The following is a 24,611-nucleotide window of genomic DNA, read 5'->3' as shown; positions in this document are numbered from 1 at the left end:
CTTTGTTTTTTCTTTTTTATAGAAACTCTAATGGCATGAAATAAAATAAATTAAATTCAATCAATATATTAATATAAAAAAATATAAAATAAATTTATATAAAATAAAATTAATAATTGTATATTTATTGAGACTCACAATTTATGGCATTACATTTGTTTATACGATTTCAATTTCAATTAAAATTTTGGCATTTCCTTCTCTCAACTTCTTGATCTTGTGTTTCTTTATCATCTAGTATTAGAACATCAACCACAATTTATTGGACGGGAGAATGCGATATCAACGTAAGGTTGCAATCGATCGGATCAAAGCAATCGCAAATTTGAACTAAACGACAAGGTGAAGCTATGGTTGGTAGTACCGGTGTCATCACATCACATATCATCATTACAATAATTCGTCACCCAGATTGCTGCTCCTTTCAAACTATAATCATGTATTTCGACCCACGGGAATAAAAGAAACACGTTAACCCAAAGCTGGAGAAGAAAAATATGCAATTCAAGTGTACTGGGAACTGCATGATATGATGCATAAGTGGAAATCAAATCAGGCAACGACTCGTTCCTGTGTAATCTTTCTTCCGATAACTGATGAAAACAACTACGTGCAGGAGAGTCTATTATCGTGCTAGCTTTTCTGACTACAAAAATAATTACTGCATTCTAAATTATGCAACTAGACTCCATTACACAACTCCGGGAATGGGGAAGATTTCTTGGCCTCCCCATGATCCTGAGTTACACATCATTCGCGATGACGGCACTATTGAATGTGAACCTGGTAAAGTAACAAGAAGCTTCCTTTGGAGTATGAGAAAGCACAGAGATGCTACTGCCATTTTTCTCTTCCCGACAAAATCTAGTCACACTTGATATTTCGGTAAATCCTCCTCACAAACATATTAGAGCCTAAGTAACCAACAGCGCCTGAAAGTGCATCCGAAAAGCTATGGTAAGTAATCAATTATTAGAAATTTCAAGCAGATCCTTTCCCAGGGAAAAGAATATATATATCATATGGATCAACTCAACATTTGTAAGTTAAATAGGAAATTCTTTTTTTTCCCTGAAAGGTTAAAGATTGTGACAGGATTTTATACTCACCGCAAAGAATTCCTAAGCCAAGGCAAAACATCAATGTGTAACCGAAGTAGAAGCTGGTCTGGAAGAGTCCTGACATCTTTGTCTTAACATAATAGTAATATATAGAGTAAAAATACACATAAACTGCTGTTGAGGCTGCAGAAAAGAAGGAAGTCCACTGCCAGTGATAATTCTCAGCATTTAGCAGGAAGTATATACTTACAATTGTTACACACACGGTAACAATTATAAGAATCAGGAAAACTAGAAGCATAAAGCCATAGACATAGTACACCTGCACACAAGAAGCAAAAGAATATATATAATTTAGCTAGGTAGATATATTACAAAACCATCACTTCGTTTTAATAAGCACTATTGCTTAGAGAACATAAACATTGACAACGATTTTATTCAACAAGGACACAAATGACAGATTCATATGCTCACCAGCATGCTAACCGGAAAAACAAAGAAGATATGCGCATTTCTTAAAGACACCTTGGTTCTCAGGATGCAACATATTATTTATGAAAGGGGCCAAGTACGTTTCTTAGTTAACTTTTCATCTAAGCTAAATGGCAATCTAAAAACTCTTTGTCACCTTCCATTCCAATTTTCCAATGTATCACCTTAAAGAGACATTATGGCTGGAAGTGAAAATTATTACCGAATTCACCCTCAAAGTGGTGAACATCTTAATCAGAAAGATTCCATAATTGATGAGGAAGAACCGGCAGATTTCAATCTAATCAGCATGCCAAAAGCACTTTGCATATATATTTGGTCTAGATGATTCAAGTGGTTTGGTTCACAGCAAAGCAACTTTATAACAAGTCATCACGCATTGCTTCCACTTGGTCTAAAACTTTTACGAAGAAGAAACTCATCTGAAAATAAGTCCTAGAACATGGACGAATGTGTGGTGTCGAGCAGTCAGACACAAAGATAGGTGGAAGTAATGCCGCAACGCAAAGCTTATACATTTGTTTATGAGAAATAGAATAGAAACAAACTCCTAGGGCTCTACTTGTAGGATCACTCAAATTAACAGCTTTACATCTTACCTCTCCGCGTTAGTGAAAGCAAATGGGTATCATAAATGGTCTTAGATGATCCATTCAAATTCATAGAGGTATATGTTACCTTGTAATTCCAGAAGGAAGTGAAAACAAAGTACATCTCAATGAATATGCTGCCAAAGGGAAGCAATCCTCCCATCATAGAGACTACAGAAGATGTCAGGTACCACTTCTTGTTTGGGATCGGACGAGGGATGGTTTTCACACGGCATGGATTGTTCGGAGCACCACTCCAGTTTCTTCCAATAACTGTACCCAAAAGTGCTAGGGGAAAAGAAATAAAAGCCCATATGACAAAAACAACCACCATAGTACCAAAGGGGATGGCTGCTAGGGACCCATAGAATATCGCAATAGTGTTCAAAATAAAGCCAATCCCAAAGCACAGGAATGGGAAAAGTGAAGCTGTGAGAATCATCGACTTGATCCAATTCTTACCTGCAGTGAGGATGAGCAGCATAAGAACAATATGAAAAACATACCAGTATTACATTAACTGAAGTATAAATGTGGCAAAGAAAGAATGAGTCCCAGAAAAGTTGAAACCAGCAGCATGACAGTCATACCGCCATGACGAGAATACATCCCACCACTGACATAGCCTGAAATGAATGATGTGAAAGCATAACATATTATGAAAGTAGTGACAATTGCTCCTCGCCTGAATAAAGCATACACCAAAAATTGTTATAAGGTAATAATCCTCTGTTAACGATATGGTTAGTGCATGAACAGAAAGCGAACAGCAGTGGATTTTCCACTCTGCTAATTGAAATAATGATCCTTCAGTTTTGCTGAACTTTGAAAAGAAAGGTTTGGGTAGAAAAGGGAGAGGGATGAAACCAGAAAGGTGTTCGGAGATTTCAATGTTCAAGTACATTAAATCACGCCATACCCGACATACAACATTCCGACAATAGCACATAAGATGACAAGAAGAACCAGCAATGCCAGTTGTGCACCGGTTCCAACAAGGGCAGAGAGTAAAACTAGGCTGCGAGGGGTCCGAAATACGTCTCCATGAACAAGTTTCCAACCAGACTCTTCATTGACATCTCTTTCCTGCACATAAAGAGTTTAAACCCATCAGCAATAGACTATGAAACAATCCAAAACCGAAAATACGGCCATTACCAGGGTTTCTAGATCGTCATCCTCACGAGCATATTTAGCATAATCATTTCGCAAAGTTCGCATCAATATCATTGATACCAGACCGGTAAGAAACATAACCATCATGAAGGAATTGAAAATGGAGAACCAATGTATCTGCAAGGAGTAGAAAGTAAGTCAAAACTCAACACCTCAAGTTTGTAATTACTATCAGAAAATATCCAGTAATCCACTTATGTCTCTTTTATGCTGTGAAGAGTTAAGCTCATTTAACCAATACGTTTACATGAAAGGGAAATCTGTAGAAATGTCATATTTCCAGAAACCAACTAAACCACCATTTCATATTATTTTCTGGAAACTGACATGAAGATGGAAAATTTTCTTCACATATGACATCCTTGCATGAATGTCAATGCTACCTGATGCTCAAAAAATGGGTAGTCGAGGTAGACATCAAAACGGCGTGCAAAAGTTATATCTGTTGGATTCCATTTCACAGAGTACGTCATGTCCAACGTACTTCCCACTTCCAAGGGTTTTGGGTTCTGTTGAGTTAGGTTTACTTGAATGATCTACAAGACAAAGCAAGTTAGCTAGAGGAAGCTGAAAAAATGACACTCTAAAAACAGCATTTAAACAGCTTCTGACTTGATCTTTGTTGTACAACACATTTATGATTTTGTGTGTATAGAGCACATGCTTGTTGTCACCATTTCTTTCAGAATGTAGCTCACCAACAAAGCCTGCAAAAGAAAGTAATTTTCAGTTAAAACATCTGTGCATTGTTATCTTCAGAGTACACTAATATTCAGAAATAAGTCCAAGGGAAGCATACCCCATAAAGGCAGATCATCTGAACCCGTGGTCAGCACAACAGCAACAACAGAAAATGAAAATAGAAATTAGATATGGCACTAATATCCAAAAGTACACCCGAAAAAAGCTGAAAAGGCACTCAAACTAGGCGAGTCTTTGTCTTGTGCAGCGTGTGTCTGTGTCTTTGTGAAGCCAAATTCAGTTGACTATGGATACTGTAGGAAATAGGTTCAAGAACCATGGACAAGCCTTATCAACAATAACATCTTCGGCACATCATAGTGCTAAGACAAAACGACTATAATGGTCCACTCATATTTGCTCAATAATATGCTGTCTCTCCTCCAGAACTTATATGTATTATACTGAATAAAAGGCTAAATTAACCAAAACTAGTCTCCCTAACAATATTTTCCGAGATATAAGAATATTTTAAATAAAACGAAAAATTACGAGAAAAGCATTGAGACCGCATGACAGAGCGATAAGCTTTGAGTAAAAATGAAATACATGTAACAACAGAGAACAGCAAATAGATCAAGTATATTTTAGTTAAAAACAGTACAGGTCATGATACCATGAATACGTATCAGTCACATTAGGATGATAGCATATACTGTAATAGTGTTTCATAGTCTTACATTTACTGCATGCTCGATTTTACCCCCACAGAATTTAACCATCACGATACAAGTGAGAAACAAAAGAATAAGCATGTGACATACCCATGAAAAATTCAAACCAGTAATTATTTTCAATAGCATCCTTGAATTGTTTGACTTTTTCTTCATCAAGTTCAAGCTCACAAATGGTAGTCTTCTCCACCGGTTCTGCCAAACGAAAAAAATTAACTATATAATCTGATAAAATAGCACCTGAATACATGATAGAGTCGAGAGATCTACGTACACATACTTTTGAATTTTATGTCAATCAGACTATCAATAAGCTCATTTCCACCCAATACCTCACCAAGACCACCCCACTTGTGAGCAGCATTGCCTGATGGATGACAAAATGGAAGGCTGTAATAATTGTATGTTTCTTGCGGATTATGGTATGGCCCTACTTTATTTACCCAAAGGGTGACAGGTTCATCGGGTTGATACTGCAAAAGAAAGGAAAAGAGTGTGAGAGATTTTGCAGCCGAAGTAATGAACAATGTCAAGATTCTCAAGCAGAATACAATAGGACAAAACAAGAGGAAATAAATGTCCATTCCAGTGACAAATATGCTATGGATAAATAAATGTTTCTAGTACTTTTACAGGGTGGTTTTATTGGTTTCGGTAAAGACTTTCTTTGATGGTGGAAGTTAATATGGTTAAAGTATAACAGAAGATTCTACTTTGCTGATCACGACCACATCAGTAGACAAATCCCATAGATGAGGGGATATATTTGAAATTATTCAGGAAATAACAAGGGCACTAATTATACCAGTATGTATAAACCACCAAAAGAAGGTAAAAAATCGTCACAAAAACAAAAACAAAATATTGAAAAGCCAATGTGGGTGCTCGAATTAAGATCCTCCAACATCACACGAAATCTGAACAACCAAAAGGCACAGGAGAATAACAAGGACCAAACTGTCATGCTAACTACCAGCCAATGTAGGCCTACGGCAAGCCCAATCGTAATCCCACTTTTTGATGAGCCTAATTAAATATGAGCATGGTGACTTGCAGCATTCAAAGTGACCCTGTGAATTGTGAGTAACCTTGAGTCTTAAAGGGATTGCCCAATAACAACATTGACCTCTCATGTAGTTTAATATAATTACATATTCAGGAAACCTAACTAATGTAAGCTCTATAATAAGTTCTTTGCTAGAAGTTTACTTAGACAAAGAAGTGCAGATATCAGGACAAAATCTTTGAAATGACTTTGACCAATAACTTCGAGTTTTTATGTCAGGTTATTGTTATTTATAGAGATTTTAATTTTTTTATGGCTTTAGTTTTTTATTGAAATGTTTAATGCTATTGCTTACAAGTTTTGAATTTTTTTCAATTTCATTAACTCAAAAGTTTTATCTAGTGCATCTCACAAGATAAGTTTCTCCATCCCAAATATCATTGTGTAGTCCAGTTTTTGTTAATAAAAGTCTAATAGCGTAAGTTAGTGTTAAAAACTGTGAGTTAAGCCAAAAAGAATTTATAGTTGATCTTGAGTCTAGGTCATCAAGCCCAATGGAACTTGAGCTTGACCCAATGTAAGCTCGTTCATAAAGCTTCATTCACAGCCTTAATATTTGGTACAAGGACTCATCATGTGCACAAATATAAATTTAGATAGAAAGGGGTTCCATTTAAATAATCTTTTAAATTCACTAATTTGGCCATAGACCTTTTCCATTCCTTTGTCCGCCTCATTTAGAGTACACAATTGAACTTGAACAAAAATTTCCGTGTTATGGAAATGATAACCTTAATTTTTACAAACAATTCAAGTGCATATTGCTGAACATAACAATATATAGCAGGAAAGGCCTTTGCTGAGCTGCCATTACCTTGTACCTAACACCGTAAATACCATGATGCATAAGTTACAAACACATGCACAGGCAGTTCTTTTGTTTCACTTAAGATACTACATAGAAAATACATTAAGGACGTATCTTATGCTGATCATGAATAAAGGAACACCAAATCACAAAAATGTATTCAAAGAAAAAACAGTTGAATGTAAAAAAAGTAGACAGATGCCGTGAAATTTCCTAAAATGCGATCACCATAGTGTACAACATCGTAAAATCTTAAGTGTATTGGCAATAAAAATTGACCTCCAAAGTCCATGGCCACTTTTGTTGATTTAGGTGCTAACTATAAAATGAAATGAACGGACAGAAATAGCCATCCTCAAATCATAAAACCAACAGCTTTCATTTGGAGTTAATATCAGAAGAAAACAGGGACTACGAATTTTATGTTGGCATTGTCACATAATACAACCTCAGTTTCAGTTTCTCAATCATCATTCTCTTCAAGCCACCATTTTTCACAAGAAAGTGCCCCGGTGAATAAACAACTACAATAAACAACTTTAGCATCAATCTCCTGTCAAAATATATGGCTTTTTTTATATGGACCTGGTATAGAACATCAAATGGTTTGGATCATATCCCATCAGCAATGAGGCCTAAATTATGCTAGTGTATGATCTTTCCACACCCAGATCATACAAGAAAATTCCCAATGTATATGGCAATTGACGACCTAGCCAACTAAGTCATCCTAAAATCAGCCAGTAAAAGTTGGTCAAGCTAGAGCAAACATTTGAAATCAACATACTGCCATTCACCTACCTATACTCCCCTTCCCAGAGGTCATACATATCCCACGCCAACCATGGACAGTGTAGGTACGATGATAAGAACGTTCAAAATGCCTTACAACTTAACTGACGCCACAACACATTTTCATAGGCCGGATTCCCATTGATGGAGCAGGAAACCACACTACATCCCATTTATCGCTAGAACGACCATGATAAACAAGTCAAGATCTCAAATGGATCTTAACAGTCAGCACATTCCTTAACCAATTTAACTAAATAATCCGGCACGTCTCACCACACCAATTTAATCTAAGCAACTCAGGGACACTTTTTCCACCAGTCAAATGTAAAAACACCAACAACATTTTCCTTAACGAAATTAGTCCAAGCTTATACGCATAAGACAGCTAAAGTTAGGGTTTAACGCGTCACGGATCGAGGTGAGACGAACGATATGATGATCATACAAGTGTACCTTGTGATCGGACTCGGAAGCGAGCGCCGGCGAGAGGAAGAGGATGACGGCAGCGAGTAGACAGAATGATCGTCGGACGGTGAGCGGCATTGGGTAGTGGGTCGCCGGCGACGGTGAGAATCTTTAATCGGGTCGGGTCGGGTCGTGCGGTAATGGGGGAGGAAAATGAAATCCGAGGTTTTATTATTGTAGTTTACTATGCACTGGGAGTAATTTGGAGCACATGCAATGTGTGCAAAATAAAGTATTTATTAAATATATTTATTAAATAAATTACAAAATACTTCAAATTATATATGAAATAGTAAATTAAAATAAATAATAAATTACTTATAAAAATTTATTAAGAGAAGATAATTATATAATATAAAAAAAATATCAAAATATAATTACACACAATAATGACAATTTCTTATAATAGTCTTAATTTAAATTGAAAATACTATTCCGTTCCGTTGCAGTTGGCACCAGTTCGGTGCTAATTACAATATAGTGCATGTATTCGATTTTGGTGCACTAAATTGCAAAAATACCTTTTGTGTTTTAAAAAGTTGGTACAAAACTTTTTTTTGTTTTAAAAATAGGCAAAATATTCACTGTATTTTTTTAATTCAACACACGTTTTTTTTTCTTTTTTTAAAGTGTAATGGAATTAAATTTTTACATATAGGGCATTTTAGTCATAATTGTAATAAAAAATCATACAAGGATGTCAAAACAGTCCCCAAGTCGCACCACTCGCGCGTGTAGTGCACTCTCCGTCAAATCCTAACAGCGAAGGGGTTTTTTTGCAGGGGTTTACAAAATACGACGTTTTTTTATTTTTGCCTATTTTCAGATCACAAGGATTTTTTTGGTTAATTTAACAAAACACACGAGGTAAAATGGAATTTAGCCATTTTGGTCAGACCTGTTCTATTGAACGCAGTTACATATTAATAACGCGAGACAATTTTGATTGATTTAAGTTAAATTGAATTCAAATTATTGTATTTTTTTTGGAAAAAATAAATAGATGATTCGCGTATAAATATAGTAATATCTACAATATGAGTATTGAATATAATTTAAAATTAAAAAAAATATTATAACTTTATTTTACTTTTTTCTTTAATTTATTAAGTAGCAGGTCAACCAGCACACCCATTGTTGTGAAATACCCAATTTGAATTATAACTATTGTTCAAATTGTGAGTTTGTCACAACAGTTGCGCGGGCCTCAATCTATTTTACTCAGTACTTACTTTGTCTGAGGGCCGTCAGTTTGGTGCATCAAGTGCAACAAAAACGCTTTCATCCGAGCTTGAATACCTAACAGTTGCAATAACAATAAATCTTTTTACTGCAAAATATCATTCCATTTTATCTTAATTATATATATATACACGTCACAGGCATAAAAGAACGTCTTAAATATACAAATAACGCAACACACACATATATAATTATAATACAAAATACAACACAGATTCAATATAAAAAATTTGAACCAAAAAACTAAATTTTTGTAAATAGTCAACTCGCGTTCAAGAAATAAAACTTATCAATTTTACAGTAGAGTCGGTTTATATTTTATTCGCGACAAAAAAAAAAAAGAAGTGTCATATTTAAATTTTTTATTCAATTAAAAATGACTACTTATTGTCATCATTTACTTCACTATTATTATTGTAGTTGAGAATAATTAATATTTATTCATAAATTTGAAATTAATTAAAAACCTTTTGGGGAGTGCATCACTAGAAGAATCTCTACATTCATTTAAGCAAGTGGACCCTAAATCAAACCTTAATTTGATGGCCAATTTAAAGTCTTTTTATAGCTTTTCTATAGGTCTTAGTCCCCTCTTTCTTGCCACATGCAATTCTCCATAGCGACTATTACGATCCCCTATCCTTATGTTTAGTGTAATTATATATAAATTTGATGTGGTTTAAAAAATTACGTTTAATATTTCTGGGGTTTGCTTCCCTATGACAATTGTCTCCCCCGTTAGTCAGAATTCACTGAATCTGCTGATATTAACAAGAAAATTGAATGAAATTTGATATTTAACCTCGATTGACTTATTGTAGAAAAAATAAAATTTTTGAAAATAAATTACCCTTATAATAAATCATCACATGCATTAACGTATGAAGACGTATGAGGATAATTTTATCATAAAAAAATTTATTTGACCTTCGATAAATCAATTAAGGATAAATATATACGGTTTTTCTTGTTAATATCAGTAATTTTGGTAAATTTTAACTAACGAATAAACTAATTATTTGTTAGGTAGAAGCAAATATCACGAGTAATAAATATAATTTTTCAAATTATAAAGAGTCTATATATATATGTATATATTTCTTAATCAATTAGGCAAGTTGGCACATGGCATTAACTATAAGAAAATAATTAAAAAATAATAACTTTTCATTTAGGTAGAAGCACATGGCATCAAGACTAAGACTTAAATTGAGAAAAGTGTATTTTATTTATTGTTTTCCTAATGTCTTAAAATGACTGGTCGAAATTAAATAAAGTGAAAACACGTCTATTGTGACATTGACATGAATTTATTAGCACTTTTACTTGCATGCCAAAGCATAAACTAGATGCATGACGACTTTCTCCACGTATTCCATTGAAAAAAGCGTGCATTGTTATTATTATTATTATTTTTCTTTTGACAGAGACAAAAGCGTGCATTATTATCATTACGGTAAATTACATTTTATCATTCGAACTGTGCCCCATTTTACACTTTGATATTAATTTTTTTTTTGTCAACTTACCATCTCAATTTTACAAAACTTTGTACTTTGTCATTTATAATTATTTTCAACTAAATTTTGTTGAAAAACTACCAGGGTAAAATTATATTTTTTGTCCCATAAGTGGATTTGTTTCTAATTTTAGTCACACACTCAGGGCAATTCGCACATTTGTCCCATATGTGGTTTTTTTTTTTCAATTTAAGGACCAAGGGGGGGGGTTCTGTCCAAAACTTAACGGCAACTGCTTAATCCGTCAATTGCTGTTAAATGTGGAGGGAAAACATGGAGATTTGGAGGGAAAATTACAAACTGTCGATTACAAAACAACAGGATGATAGAGTACAAAATATATATTACATATCCTAAAATTAGCAACCTAAAATTCATGCCGAATACATGAAAAATTGGAGTATATACTCCAAAAAAAATTGAGGAAGAATCAACCAAAACAATACTTAAACAACACCATAAGCCAAGATACAACCAAAAAATTAAACTAAAACAGTTGGTCTTCATTACATCTGTGCCATTTTGTCCTCCATTCTATTCAATTTTTGAAGCAATTCGGGTATGACAACCTTTGTCCTTGCACACATCGGCGGGTCTTCCCAACGAAAAAAACCACACCTGCTTATTTTTTTTGTACACCCAAAAAATCTCCTATCTGGGTTGTTGACGGTCCATGAGGTTTTCAAAATTGCATGCCTTCCACAATGACAAAACTTCTCTATTAATAGCCATATTTTGTGACATTTTTCCTACTAAATGCAAGAGAAAAATGAAGAAATAGGACTCAAATAGAAGGAAGAGGGTGTAATGGTTTTTCCCACTAAGTTGTTGACTTTCCCTTCAAATCTCCATGTTTCCCTCCACATTTAACAGCAACTAACGGATTAAGCAGCTACCGTTAAGTTTTGGATGGAATCCCCCCTTGGGTCCTCAAATTGAAAAAAAAAATTACATATGGAACTAAATGTGCGAATTAATTTGAGTGTGAGACTAAAATTAGAAATAAGTCCACTTATGGGACCAAAAATATAATTTACCCAAACTACCACATGCACTGTAATGTGATATTTAATGATTATATTTTCGTGTATATATATGTACTTATAAAGGGATGAAGTAATATATATATATATATATATATATATATAGACAGAGAGAGAGAGAGAGAATGATGTTAACATTATTACATATTTTTTAGGAGAAAGCGTAATTTCATATTTTTAAAGGTGTCTAAGTGTAACTATCCCTATATATATAACTAGTTATCATAGCACACGATTTTTGCGAGCATACAAAAAAAATATTTATGTGGGATGGAAAAAAAATTATGAAAAGAATAAATTATTACTATAAATTATAATAAATATGAAGAAGTGAGGTGAATGAGAAATATGGATTAGTGAGTAGTTAAGAAAAAAAAATATAATTATAAAATTATTAAAATTATTAAAAAAATTAAAATTATTAAATTCATCAAAAAAATTTAAAAAGAATAAATGAAATGAAAGATAAATTTGGGTATTAAAAAATTAGTAGGCTAAAAGATTTTGTTTTATAATATTATAGAAATAAAGTTATTTTCCCGGAAAATTTGGGCTTGAGATTGGGCTGCCCATGATTTCCAAATTTGGGCTGGGCCTCGCCGCCCCAAATTCAAGGCCCATCAATCAGTCTTAATCAAAATCAAATAATTCAACAGCTTTTCTCTCTCCTATATATATATATATATATAGAGAGAGAGAGAGACTGCTCTGAAATTCTTCTTGGGAATCTCTTTGGTACAGTACACAACTCAGTAGTCACCAGATATTCCTTGCTTTTCTTCAAATTCCAGCAGCAAATCTGTGCTCTTTTCGCCGGTTTCTCACTGAAACTCATTTCAATTTTCGCAGAGGAAGCACTTTTTTCCAATTCCTGTAATGTTAGAGAAACCCTAAATTGGAGTTTCGATTAGTAGTTAATCAGGAAGTCTTGTATTCCTCTTTTGAATTCCGAGCATCTTTACTAAGTTTCTGCTGGAATTGTGGCTTTCTACCTTGTAATCAACTGATTTCCTTTCGGTTTGGGTTTGGGTTTAGGAAATTGAAGCTTAAATCAGTGAAATAGAGCCCAATTTTGCATAAGTTTGGTGGGTTTTTGCTTTGATTTTCAGCAGATTAGTGTAGCAGATAGTGGGAAGAAAAGGCAAAAATGGATAAATACGAACTTGTCAAGGATATAGGCTCTGGAAATTTTGGTGTGGCAAGGCTCATGAGAAACAAGGAGACTAAAGAGCTTGTGGCGATGAAATACATTGAAAGAGGACATAAGGTTTGCACTATTCATACTTATAGTAGCAGATCACCTGTACTTTTGTAGGTTGCTGTTACTCATTTCAACTATTTGTGTTTGTGTTTTTGGTTTGTTAAATTCATGGGTTTGAGTTTTTAGACTGATCTAAGTGCGCTTTTAGCCTTTTCTTCTATTGGGTGTATACCTCATTTATTAAATTCGTGTTGTTTGCTGTACAAATGAATTTCCTGGAGATTAGATGCTTATTTCTGGTTTTGGCTGTAGATTGATGAGAATGTGGCGCGAGAGATCATAAATCATAGATCACTTCGGCATCCTAACATAATTAGATTCAAAGAGGTGATGAACCTGATTTTCTTGGAGTTTTCTCTTAGATTAAGTTTATTATGCTGACTTCTAGTTTGGGTTTTGGGATGCAGGTGGTTTTGACGCCCACTCATCTGGCCATCGTTATGGAATATGCTGCAGGTGGAGAACTGTTTGAGAGGATCTGCAATGCTGGAAGATTTAGTGAAGATGAGGTATTACAGCTTTTGTCTTTCCCTGACTTTAGTTTTGTAATAAATGGATATGGTTCCCTCAAGAAAGGGGTATTAGTTTCTACATCTTGAACGTCATGGTCTATATTTCCTCATATTTCAGGCCAGGTACTTTTTCCAGCAGCTTATTTCTGGAGTCAATTACTGCCACTCCATGGTGAGGACTTAGCATACAAGTTGGCTCATATATGGATGAGTGAAAATTTATGTTATTTTCTGAATCCATTGATCCTTACACATGTTTGATCTCAGCAAATATGCCATCGTGATTTGAAGCTGGAGAACACCCTTCTGGATGGAAGCCCTGCTCCACGCCTGAAAATATGTGATTTTGGTTACTCAAAGGTAATAATAAGTTATCTCTCTACGTTTAACTTACTGGCTACAGGTGAATTTTGCACCAGCAGGCTCCATTACTGTGTTGTTCTATCTGTTGTTTAGTCATCTCTGCTTCATTCAAGGCCCAAATCAACTGTTGGCACACCTGCTTATATAGCTCCAGAGGTTCTATCTAGAAGAGAATATGACGGGAAGGTAAGCATGTTAGCCTGTTCTCTTGTGGTAATATTCCCATTAATTGCCGGCTGTTATTTATTTTTGTCTATTTTTCCTGCTTTCTTCTGGTTTGATAACTTGTTTGTATTATGTTAGCTCACTTATTATCTGCAACGCATCTTCAGTTTTTCTCTGGCTACGTTTTATTATGATAATGAGTATATTATGCTTGGGAATTGACACAATAAGTCCTTTACCCTTTTCTATGAAATGGGCCCGCTCCCTTCTTCCCAGCCCTCTTGCTTACTATGAGCTCAGGCCAACTAGCTCAGTTTTATACCACCCTCTATGAGTTACTAGGTTGTATTTCATCCCTCCCTCTATGGTCTGTGTGCCTCCATGCATGCCCCTGCATGAAGAATGAAATTGCTTGATTTTGCATTTTTGTTTAACTTTGGTTGGTTTTGGTCCAGTTGGCTGATGTATGGTCGTGTGGCGTGACACTTTATGTTATGCTGGTTGGAGCATATCCCTTTGAAGATCAAGAAGATCCAAGGAACTTCAGGAGAACCATCCAAGTAAACCTTTTCACTGGGTCCTTTTGATGTTCCAAGGGCTTTTTATTCTTTCATATTTATGTTGAGGACGTATATTGTCATTTATCCCTAATATATTGATACTCTTTCCCAGAGGATAATGGCTGTCCAGTACAAGATCCCTGACTATGTCCACATATCTCAAGATTGTAGGCACCTCCTTTCTCGCATTTTTGTCGCCAATCCAGCTAGGGTAAGTGTTCTCATTTCATAACTGAAGTTTCTCTCAGACCGACTTCTTTTATGTTTTGGTGGGGGCCAACTGATCATAATCTACTTCTACTTGTACTTCCAGATCATGATAACTTCAGATTGCTTTAATACTGAGATTTGGTCATTTTTGTCACTTTTAGTCAGGATTTTTGCTATATGAAATTGGGCACAATCCTTGATCGATATCCAAAATAGTAAATGATTGATTTGCATGCTAATGTATTAATACATTTGAATTAGAATCCTTTCTGACTATTGGGCCTACATCAATGGATGTGAGTGCTTAGTTTATCGGTTGACTCCTTGCTTATGATGAACTACTCTGATTTTGTAACTTGTTAGTTAATAACCATTTCGAAAATTGAGCTTCAAGATTATCTTTAATCTTAAAATTTTTCTATCCACAAACTGTTTTCATATAATATTACAGTAAAGCAAATATAAATCTTGTTGGAATCTTAGATGACTCTTTATTGTGTTTGTTCCAAATAATTTTAAGATTGCTGCTATTTGTGTGAATTGGAAAGAGGTACGATGTTAACATAAGCTCGACATCTTCTTAACATAGATTTTGTGTCTGGGTCACTTGTACTTATGACCGTGCCACCATAGATTGGGTGGTGTCATCATTGTAATTCCCATATCAGATTCTCTCTTGATGGGATCCAGGAGTAACTGAATACTACAACTATTTAGGCCTAAAATTACCTACATTACATATTACCAAATGATTATTATGTGTTGTGCAGAGAATTACTATCAAAGATATCAAGACACACCCATGGTTTCTGAAGAATTTACCAAGGGAATTAACAGATGCAGCTCAGGCTACATACTACCGTAGAGAAAATCCCACCTATTCCCTTCAAACTGTCGAGGAGATCATGAAAATTGTGGAGGAGGCCAAAACACCTGCTCCTGTGTCCCGCTCAGTTGGTGGTTTTGGGTGGGGAGGCGAAGAGGAGGAGGATAAAGAGGAAGATGTAGAAGAAGAGGAGGTGGAGGAAGAAGATGAAGACGAGTACGAGAAGCAAGTGAAGGCCGCTCATGCAAGTGGGGAGGTACGTCTCACTTGAGGCCTCTCTTAATGATGTACAAGACGTGATTTTAGTTTGGCAAACCTCATCATACTTTTGTGGTTGTAAAGAGTTCGAGTTTACTCGGAATGTGGGCTTCAATAAGTCTGTACATGTTTAGCGTCGTTGTTGTTGTTGCTCAGGAGGCTTGTGCAGTTTACTTTGCTGAGGGAACTTGCAAAACTGCGTTGTTGTGAATAACCAAAAGAAAAAGGGGAACATTGTGAAGAAATTTTTAGGGTTTGTTTGCGTGGAACATATGTGGTGTTTGCAGTTTAGACATAGTTGTTATTTGGGTCTTACCAAAGAATACTGTATTGTATTTATGTGAATTTATATTTAATTGTGATCTTGTGTTTGCTCCCATCTCCCTCACCCCCATCCCATCAAAAAGAAAAGAAAAGGAAACACTTGCATGTAATCTTGTGTTTAGACCTAGTTCTTATTTTATTGCATGTAGTGAAAAAAATTTGTTATTTTATAAAAGTACTCTCGAGTTTGCCTGAGGGAGTGTTTGTGAGAACTTTGGAAAAGCGTTTTTCAATTTTTAATTTTAAAGAGATAATTAGATGTTTGGGATGTTAATTCTTGTTTTTGAAATTGTTCCAAAAAGTATTTTGAAGCTAAAAGTTACAAGCATTTTGGGAGATGCTGCTTTTCGTTGTTTAGGTCTTTTTATAGATAAATTTAACTTTCTATTGTTCTATTTTATCTTCATTCTAATGATCTTAATTCAAGTTCACTTTTTTTTTTTTAAATTTATTTTCAAAATTTTCATCTAGATATAATGTGTTTTCAAATAATTAATTTTAATAATTTATAATTTCACATATTTAAAATTTTATTTTCTATGTTATCTTATACTAATATGAAAAAATGTAAATTACATTGCTGTGATAGATTAATAGAAAAATATATCTTTTTGGCAATAATACAAATTTATTTATCGTCTATGAATGAACAAATTAATTATGTTACGTAGTGGGGCATTATTGGATTAACATTTAATTATTTTAATGTATTTAATATTTTGATAATAATGACAATATTTATAAAATAAAATAAAATATACTACTTGAAATAAAAAAGGTTATAAAAAATAATTATTTAACAAAAGACAATTATAAATATTAAGCGAATTCTTTTCAATCACCACCCACTTCTAATTCAGCTATAATTTTTTAATTTTTACAACACTTAACATCGGACGTATGAAAGAAGAGAAGGTGGGGGGAATGCAAATTCATTTCCTTGGCAGAAAAGCAACAGGCATCAGCATGTCCCTGACTGGGTTTAAGAATTTTGATCCAACAATTAACATACAACACTTTATTCAAGTGATAAATTGCTCCTAAGACACCACCAACAAATTTACCACCAGACAGAAACACAACATCCTCTTCCTTATTCATTCATCTATATATACATATTCCATCTTCCAATCCAATATCATTTTTTCTACACAACATCAATACCCTCGGATCTTTTTTACACCATCACATGCCAAAGATTAATTTGTACACAGCAGCTAAACAATCAGGATGCTAACAAATATGTACAACACAACCAAGTAAAACTCAATCTTTCGTCAAGTTTGCATACCAAGGGCCGTGAACGATCACAGACACCTTGGCTGTGACCACCAGCACCGTTGCAGCTTTGACAACCTCATCGACAAGCAGGGACGCCCCAACTTTCTGTAACGCCGTTTCTGCTAATTCTCTCCCTTGTTTTCCAGTTCCTCCAAGCACAATTCCTCTCAAGGCCAGATATACGGCACGAGAGACACGGGTGAAAACAGCATCATCTTCTTGCAGGCTTTTACTCAACATCCTGGCCATTAGTTCTTTCATTGGATGAAGCTTAGTGTCAACTGATTTGTCGTCTTCAGGGGTGAGCATCTCGACAATATCTTTGATGCCAGCATCTGCAGCCGAGTCGAGACATTCAGAAAGCTGTTTAACACTGCTGGAAAGTATGGTGTCCATTTGCGCTTGGCTGGTTACTATTCGCTGACTCAGAAGAGTCTGCCGCAAGACTAAAACACTGCAGTCGTGCGATTTTAAAGAATCCGTAAGTAGGTGGAAGGGAAAAATAAGCCAATTGGATTATAGAATGAAAGAATCAATATTTTCCACATTATGCATCCAAAACCTACCTTGTTGCTATCACAACAATCTTCTGGACTTGGGACTGCACACCTCTTAGCCTGAAGAGATTGAGGCTCATAGTTTCCGGCAGCTCACCTTCTGTCAAACCAGCTATCTTGTTTACCAACTTCAACAAGCCTAACCTCACCAACAGATCAATCTCCTCTCCTTTGCATTCCAAATGGGGATCAATGGTCTCTGGAGTAAGAACAATAAGTGTTGACATTCACTATTTTACAATGATTAGTAGCAAAACAAATTAAGAGATGCATATTCTGACACAAAATACCAACCAATAAAGGTTGTAGCACTCGACGTTGAAGATACATCAACTTGATTTCCGTTCATTTTAACTAATGAACTTCCTCCGGTTCGAAGAGTAGTGGTCGGCAGAAAACTTGACGAATTCTCTTGTCTCCTTGTCAACTCAGAGAGTAAACATTTGTGTTCGTTCCATTCCTCATCTTTACCTCCGCGTACAGATGAAAGCCATTTTGCAGTGGAGGGTAAAGCAGTCAGCGCGTTAGACGGATGGCCATATCGATTAGTGAAAGCTTTTCCAAGAAAATATAAGGCCTCAGGTCCGTTCAAGAACGGTTCCAAAATTCTGATGCGCGCTTTGCTTACTTCTTGCTTCAGTTCCTGGGACAAGACAAAGCATTCTCCCATCATAAAATGAGAATGTAATTAAGGATGTATAACTGCTTCAAGTACTTGTCTTAAGCCAGACAAAGATCCTCTTTGTTCTAGGATAAAAAAAGATATGCAGCTGAAATCATAATTAAAGCAGAATCAATACCTGTATTTGTTCTAGGACAAAACGCAGGCCCTTAATTAAAGCGATTACTTGTGAATTCTCTGAGCTGCCACTGGCCCAACACGTCTCCGCAAGATCTTTCATAAACTGCTGGTGCTTTTTCTTCAATTCATCCTCATAAGCTGGAGCGGACAGCTTCCGCAGAGTGGTCAATGCATATTCGAGAATCCTCCCAAGAAAATTGATGTCTAATTTTCCCGAGTTCAGCACCTAGAGTTAAGACAACCAAAATAAGTTGATCAATATTTCTGAATGGCAGAAGTAACCAGAAGAGCAGAGAAACAAATTATAACATAATTCACCTGAGTGAGAATTTCCAGGTCAATAGCTTCAATAATTTCTTGTCTCCAGCTCGCTGGGGCCAATGCACAAATTCCATCCCTCACCTCGCTCATCAATCCCACAACATGACTGTAGTTAGGTTCATCCTGTCTCACAGATTCAATGATGCCATCCCAAAATGCTTTTTCCATCGTCTCTTTTACCTTTGCCTGGTCATGACATAAGATTTCACAAAAATTAGTATAAACAGCTTGTGAAAGATCAATATATAATAAAGATGGCATAAGCAGGCTAAAACCACGAACCATGATGTTGCTTTGATATCCACCAGCTGAACTGAAGCTATCAGCAAAAGCAAGGCGCTCCCCGTGAACATATTCATTGACAATCCTCACATTCTCCATGTCCAAACTCTCACCAGAGAATCGGGAAATGCTAGAGCTTGACACAGGGGAACTAACTTCCTTAGGGTCAGCATGTTCCCTGAATAAAGATCGCACCACTGAGCTTTGCTTTTGAGAGCTCACAGATGCATTACTCGCTTTAACTGAGCTACCAAAAGAAGAAGAGGAAGCTGGACTTGGGGATAGGATAAGTGTAGACAACGGAGTTATTGGGCTCCCGTTCTCCTTTGCATTAAAAAATTTCTTCCGTGTGTCAGAAAGTGCAGTTTCCATACGCTCAATACCAGCACCTCCACCAAGGTGTAGTACTTTCTCTCTTAAGAGTTTCTGATCCTCAGATACCTGCAGTACACGGTAGGCACATCAAGAATGAATCATCGTGGATATTCCTCTCCAAGTCTTAGACGTACCACTTTCCTATTTCCAAAAGGAACATTTTTTATAACAAAAATGCAGATGGTCCTTAAAGTTTAAAGTCAAATTTCTTATATTCTATACTATTACGGTAACTAACACCAAATGGTAATGTTCAGCAAGAAAAGTTAGAAAAAGAATTACTTGAATGTTCAGCAAGAAAGTTAGAAAAAGAATTACTTGAATGTTCAGCAAGAAAAGGCTATCGGTTCTTAGATAGGATAAAGCTAGGGGACAAACCTGTTTCTGGATAGCTTTCATATCATGTGAGAGAGGACCACTGTCCCCATCAGGAGTCATCTTGCAGGTCTGAATCATAGAAAGCTCCAGACGACAAGCAGCTCTAACCAAATCCTCCTCTAATGACCTAGCATCCTTAGCCTTCCACACCACAAAGCTATTCAAGAAGGAGCACCAGGCAGAATCAAATGCTGCAAGCTGAGCCCTGAAGGTCCGACGCATCATTACATGGCCAGATTCCTCATCCGAAACTTCCAAGGGCCCATTTAGTATTATCTTAATCAGCAAATCGAACTCCTTCACAAATTTCACAGCAGATTTTACCAAAGCCGCCTCGCGCTCTCCTTGGCCACTAATTACAGCATCTGGATGACCCAGTATCATGTAAGCACAGAGAACAACTCTCACTTGGTACCTTGATAGAGGAAGATTTCTACCGACATGTCTGCTGGGTAATGTCTTTTTCTCTTCTCTGTTGAAGACGGCTTTCCTAGGTACTTCCTTCCTTTTCGGAGAGGCTACTCGCTTGAGGAGATGGTCAATGTCATTCCAAGCGGAAGGATTAGGAATACATTGAGATAATCTGTAGCGAATTTCAAGCCGATCGAGCAAAGCCTTAGTAGTATGAAGTGTATCAGTTGACTGAATAAGAAGTGCAAACTGCTCAAATGGCAGTGACTTCACTGATTTCTCATTAATATTCAAGTCATTATACGCTTTGACTAGAGTCACAGTCGTTTTCTTCAGCATTGTGAACTTCTTCCAGCACCTGCAATATTTTCAAGATGAGAAATATCCTAAGCTCAGTTTGCAGGACAATTTGCAAGAATTCCTTATTTCTAGAAAAACGTTTATTAAGGCACAGGGAGCTTGTCTAAACTCCAAGAGACCCATGTACAAATAGCTAAGGGGGCAGTACGTCAAATGGAAACTTAAAAAGGTCAAATGAAATAAGAATGCTAAAAATACCTTGCTATTTTTCTGGCAAGTATATCAGCCTGCTCATGCATGGTGTGCAAGCTATTAAGGACAGCGTTATATGGTCTTCCTCTCTGCTTCAAATACTCTGCTCTCTTTCTCCTCGCCTATTCACATCAAAAACTCAAAAGTTCTAACAGCATGGCCAAAACAAACAAGAAATCATGTATTCTAAAATGTTGATTAACAGTACCCGTTGCAGTCTGTCTTCTAGCTTGTTTTTCATTTCACTTCGCTCAATCTCTCTCTGGTGAGAGATAGAGCTGGCTACTTTTTGCACCTGTAAGACCCTAGCACGTGCCTTCCTCTTCTCTGCTTCTAGTAATCCCAGTCGCTTTCTCTCAGCAGCTGCACGCTTCTGGCACATTGCAGCACGCACCCGCTCTTTGTACTTACTCTCTCGAGCGGATCGTCGCATTAATGACTGAGAGGTCCTCTCCTTCAGAGTGGCCCTCCTTTGCCGATAAGCCCGAAGAATAAGCAGTCTGTTGGCCTCTGCTTGCCGAACTCGCATTTCAACCTTCGTACCTAACTCAGCACGTTCCTTTTTGAAGCGCATTTCCACCTGTGTCTTAGCAGCCTGCCGCAACTCATCAAGCTTAGCCAGCCGCATCTGAGCATTAGCCAGCATACTCAACCTATGTTTTCAAATAGCAAAATTAGTATATGCACACACACATTATCATTCACTGCTGTTTAAGGATTGGCATGCAAGAGATCTGGACCCACATTACAGTAAGCAAAAGGGCAAGCATAAACATGACAAACATGAAAAACAAATTCACCAAACCACTAAACAAGCTGATGCAGCAACCTATGTTGAAATAGCAAAATTAGTATATGCACACACACATTATCATTCACTGCTGTTTCAGGATTGGCATGCAAGAAGATCTGGACCCAGATTACAGTAAGCAAAGGGCAAGCATAAACATGACAAACATGTAAAAAACAAATTCACCAAACCACTAAACAAGCTGATGCAGCAAGGAAATTTAATTATTCATGGTATGTCTTCTAATAATCACTACGATTGCAACAAGGTGGAAGTTTTGATAATCTTAAGTTAACAAATGCAAAATGTGAGCAAGTATGAAAGAGAGATATGAATGCACTACTGTGCTACTTGGACTGATGTGGCTTTGAAGTAAGACCCAGGGACCACAAGTTTACCTCTTCTCTTCAGCAGCTAGGAGCTTAGCCTCCAAGCGCTGTCCAAGATCATCTTCATGAGATGAAGATCGTGAAGGGCTTCTGGGCTTCGGCCTAGCCTTGCTTGATAAATTCTCATAGAATTTCTGCAGTTTGAACGATGAAAAAAATTATCATGTCAAAGCCTATCAATATAGTCAAAATCTGTAACCAAAGAATAATAATGATGCACAAAACACCAGCAGACAAAAAAGAAAAGTAACAATAAGTTGATAAGATGCGGCTTTGAGTTACTCACTTCAAGAGACGAGAGAAATCAGGATTGGTATTTAGCAGGATCAACAGGATTAAAACAGTATTGTGATAAAGACTCGTAATTCTCATCAGAACCATGGCATGTACTACTACAAGGATATAAATATTAACAGCAAGAAGAATGACATGTTCAACCAAACATTTGCTTATGGGAGAGGGGCAGCAGGAGGAGGAGAAGATGTAGTAATCACAAAGAACAGCTAAAGTCAAAAGGTCTGACATGTTGTTTGTGTCTGAGGTGCGTGATTTTTTCATTCGGTTAGCGGAGGCAGTTTAAACATACTACTCACCCAACTTTCACCTAACACGATGGGAAAAAAACCAAACCTTTACAAGTAAGGCTAGAGCAACAGAATGAGAAAATAATAAGAAGAATTCAAAACTAAGTTCATCAAAGAAGCCAAAGTTTTCCTTGAAAATTTCAAGGAGCTTATAAAGTACCAATTATAAGATACTTCAAAACACCAAATATTGCCAATTCTACCAAAACTTCAAAAAAAAAAAAATAAAAAGAATGATCCATCCAGTGGTTTCCATAATTAGATAAACTAAAAACTTTTTTAAAGGAAAATAAACTAAACTTAAACACTAATCCACTACGTAAGTTAAATAATTTAGAACTCTATAGCCATGAGAAACAAAAGACAGAAATTTCCACCAAAATCGAGAAAAAAAAATCTGAGCCAGAAATACTGAGACGAAATAAGAATAGAAAATTGTACTTGACGTCGAAGATCAGCCTCACGAAGCTTGGCTTCGATTTCTTCAATTGTAGAAGGCGGTGGCGTCTTCGTCTCCGAAAGCCTCCTCCGGAGCCACGTCGGGATAGTCGGCGGCGAGCAGGACAAAACCCCGTCGCTCGCCGGAAACTCCATGGCAATTCCCCCCACAGGCCTCCCCCTCTCAGCCGACTCCATCAGGCAACAACCAAAATCAACAACGAAGAATCAAGAAACCAACAGTAATGAACACACCTCAACCCCCGACGATCAAAACCACTATTCACAACCAAAACTCACTGACAGTACGAATTCACCAACCGAAACTCTCAACACAAACAATCAATTATCATTCACAAAACACATACGAGCCCGGCGCGCGCGCGTGTGCGAAGAGATTATATACACACGAAAGTATACAAAATATACATATATATATATCTACAGACAGAGAGAGAAAGGAAGGTTTGAGAGAGAAAGAGAGAGAGAGAAGGTTCAGGAAAGGGAACGACGATTGAAATTGAAATGGAAATGGAAATGGAAATGGGTTTGTTTTCTTGGTTTTGAGTGTGGGGGTGAGCTTTTTATGGGGTTTCTACTTTTTCGTATTGATGGAACGAAATCGTGCTTTGTTAGAAAGGCGTTGGGAAGAAGCGTGTTGAGGTTGCGTGCAGAAACGCGTGTTTTCTCTGCGGTTGCTTAATTGAAAGAAGACAGGTAGCCACGTCAGCTTGTAGGTAACCCCAACGGTACACTCTCCGCTCGCCTTTAATGAAAGTTGCACGTTTCTATTTTGACATTGTGCGACTCTACCGCTTTTCGTATTTTACCATTTTGCCCATGACCTAACTCCTTAACTTCTGCTTTGACCACGTGATTTAGTAGTCTAAACTTGCGTTTCGAGCAACGTTGTTTTTAGAGTAAATATGATCGCCAGTTCCTGATATTAAATCTAATTATATAATTATTATTTTTAATTTATAAATATATTTTTTGAAATTATTATTGAATTACAATAATATTTTTTATATTCAGTGTGAAAATTTTACGCAAACACTTATTAAGTATACTATACTAACAATTCTTGAGGGGGTGTAGCTGTAATATCACAAAGGACATGTGTGTGTGTGTCATTAGATCTAATTACAAGGGGGAGTCAATATAATTTATCTTTGTTTTTATCCAAATCATAATTGTTCATCATGTTCGTTTTAAATAATATTTTAATTTCTTGATTGACTTCAAGTATGAAGTAGTTTCAAATTTTAGCTACAATTTTTGCGCTTGCATAATCAG

The 24,611-nt window shown here is 36.2% G+C and overlaps 3 protein-coding genes across 3 annotated transcripts; 1 reads left to right on the top strand and 2 right to left on the bottom strand.

The window, feature by feature from the left end:
* Positions 1–511: 511 nt before the first annotated feature.
* Positions 512–8,072, bottom strand: LOC105172553 (transmembrane 9 superfamily member 1). Its single transcript, XM_011094036.3, has 12 exons — positions 7,860–8,072; positions 5,018–5,210; positions 4,828–4,932; positions 4,122–4,139; positions 3,935–4,029; positions 3,706–3,858; positions 3,305–3,439; positions 3,066–3,232; positions 2,737–2,831; positions 2,235–2,608; positions 1,110–1,383; positions 512–932 (listed from the first exon to the last, which is right to left on the bottom strand). The coding sequence occupies exons 1-12, from the start codon at positions 7,947–7,949 to the stop codon at positions 865–867; spliced, it is 1,767 nt and encodes a 588-aa protein (XP_011092338.1). The 5' UTR covers positions 7,950–8,072; the 3' UTR covers positions 512–864.
* A 4,302-nt stretch (positions 8,073–12,374) lies between these two features.
* LOC105172554 (serine/threonine-protein kinase SRK2A) lies at positions 12,375–16,193 on the top strand. Its single transcript, XM_011094039.3, has 9 exons — positions 12,375–12,943; positions 13,190–13,264; positions 13,345–13,446; positions 13,568–13,621; positions 13,717–13,809; positions 13,906–13,998; positions 14,433–14,537; positions 14,650–14,748; positions 15,518–16,193. The coding sequence occupies exons 1-9, from the start codon at positions 12,824–12,826 to the stop codon at positions 15,842–15,844; spliced, it is 1,068 nt and encodes a 355-aa protein (XP_011092341.1). The 5' UTR covers positions 12,375–12,823; the 3' UTR covers positions 15,845–16,193.
* Positions 16,194–17,144: 951 nt separating this feature from the next.
* On the bottom strand, positions 17,145–23,892 carry LOC105172555 (T-complex protein 11). The gene is made up of 11 exons (XM_011094040.3): positions 23,319–23,892; positions 22,303–22,427; positions 21,323–21,767; positions 21,121–21,236; positions 20,152–20,920; positions 19,399–19,839; positions 19,114–19,302; positions 18,794–19,021; positions 18,288–18,636; positions 18,003–18,192; positions 17,145–17,890 (listed from the first exon to the last, which is right to left on the bottom strand). Exons 1-11 carry the CDS (start codon positions 23,511–23,513, stop codon positions 17,422–17,424), a joined length of 3,516 nt encoding a protein of 1,171 aa, XP_011092342.1. The 5' UTR covers positions 23,514–23,892; the 3' UTR covers positions 17,145–17,421.
* Positions 23,893–24,611: the final 719 nt, after the last annotated feature.

This window comes from Sesamum indicum, linkage group LG10 (assembly GCF_026168435.1).
Source record: "Sesamum indicum cultivar Baizhima isolate 11 linkage group LG10, ASM2616843v1, whole genome shotgun sequence".
In the NCBI taxonomy this organism is placed as follows: Eukaryota; Viridiplantae; Streptophyta; class Magnoliopsida; order Lamiales; family Pedaliaceae; genus Sesamum; species Sesamum indicum.
Note: the sequence above shows the minus strand (reverse complement) of the source record. Positions and strands in the feature narration are given on the sequence as shown.

Coding starts and splice junctions, on each gene's coding strand:
- LOC105172553 (XM_011094036.3), bottom strand. CDS start 7,949: ATGCCGCTCACCGTCCGACGATCATTCTGTCTACTCGCTGCCGTCATC. Junction 3,859..3,934: donor TGTTGTACAACAAAGATCAA/GTCAGAAGCTGT, acceptor TTTGTCTTGTAG/ATCATTCAAGTAAACCTAAC. Junction 933..1,109: donor TGGCTTAGGAATTCTTTGCG/GTGAGTATAAAA, acceptor ATGCACTTTCAG/GCGCTGTTGGTTACTTAGGC.
- LOC105172554 (XM_011094039.3), top strand. CDS start 12,824: ATGGATAAATACGAACTTGTCAAGGATATAGGCTCTGGAAATTTTGGT. Junction 12,944..13,189: donor ACATTGAAAGAGGACATAAG/GTTTGCACTATT, acceptor TTTTGGCTGTAG/ATTGATGAGAATGTGGCGCG. Junction 13,999..14,432: donor GAAGAGAATATGACGGGAAG/GTAAGCATGTTA, acceptor GTTTTGGTCCAG/TTGGCTGATGTATGGTCGTG.
- LOC105172555 (XM_011094040.3), bottom strand. CDS start 23,513: ATGGAGTCGGCTGAGAGGGGGAGGCCTGTGGGGGGAATTGCCATGGAG. Junction 19,303..19,398: donor GATATCAAAGCAACATCATG/GTTCGTGGTTTT, acceptor TGTCATGACCAG/GCAAAGGTAAAAGAGACGAT. Junction 18,637..18,793: donor TTGTCCTAGAACAAATACAG/GTATTGATTCTG, acceptor GTCTTGTCCCAG/GAACTGAAGCAAGAAGTAAG.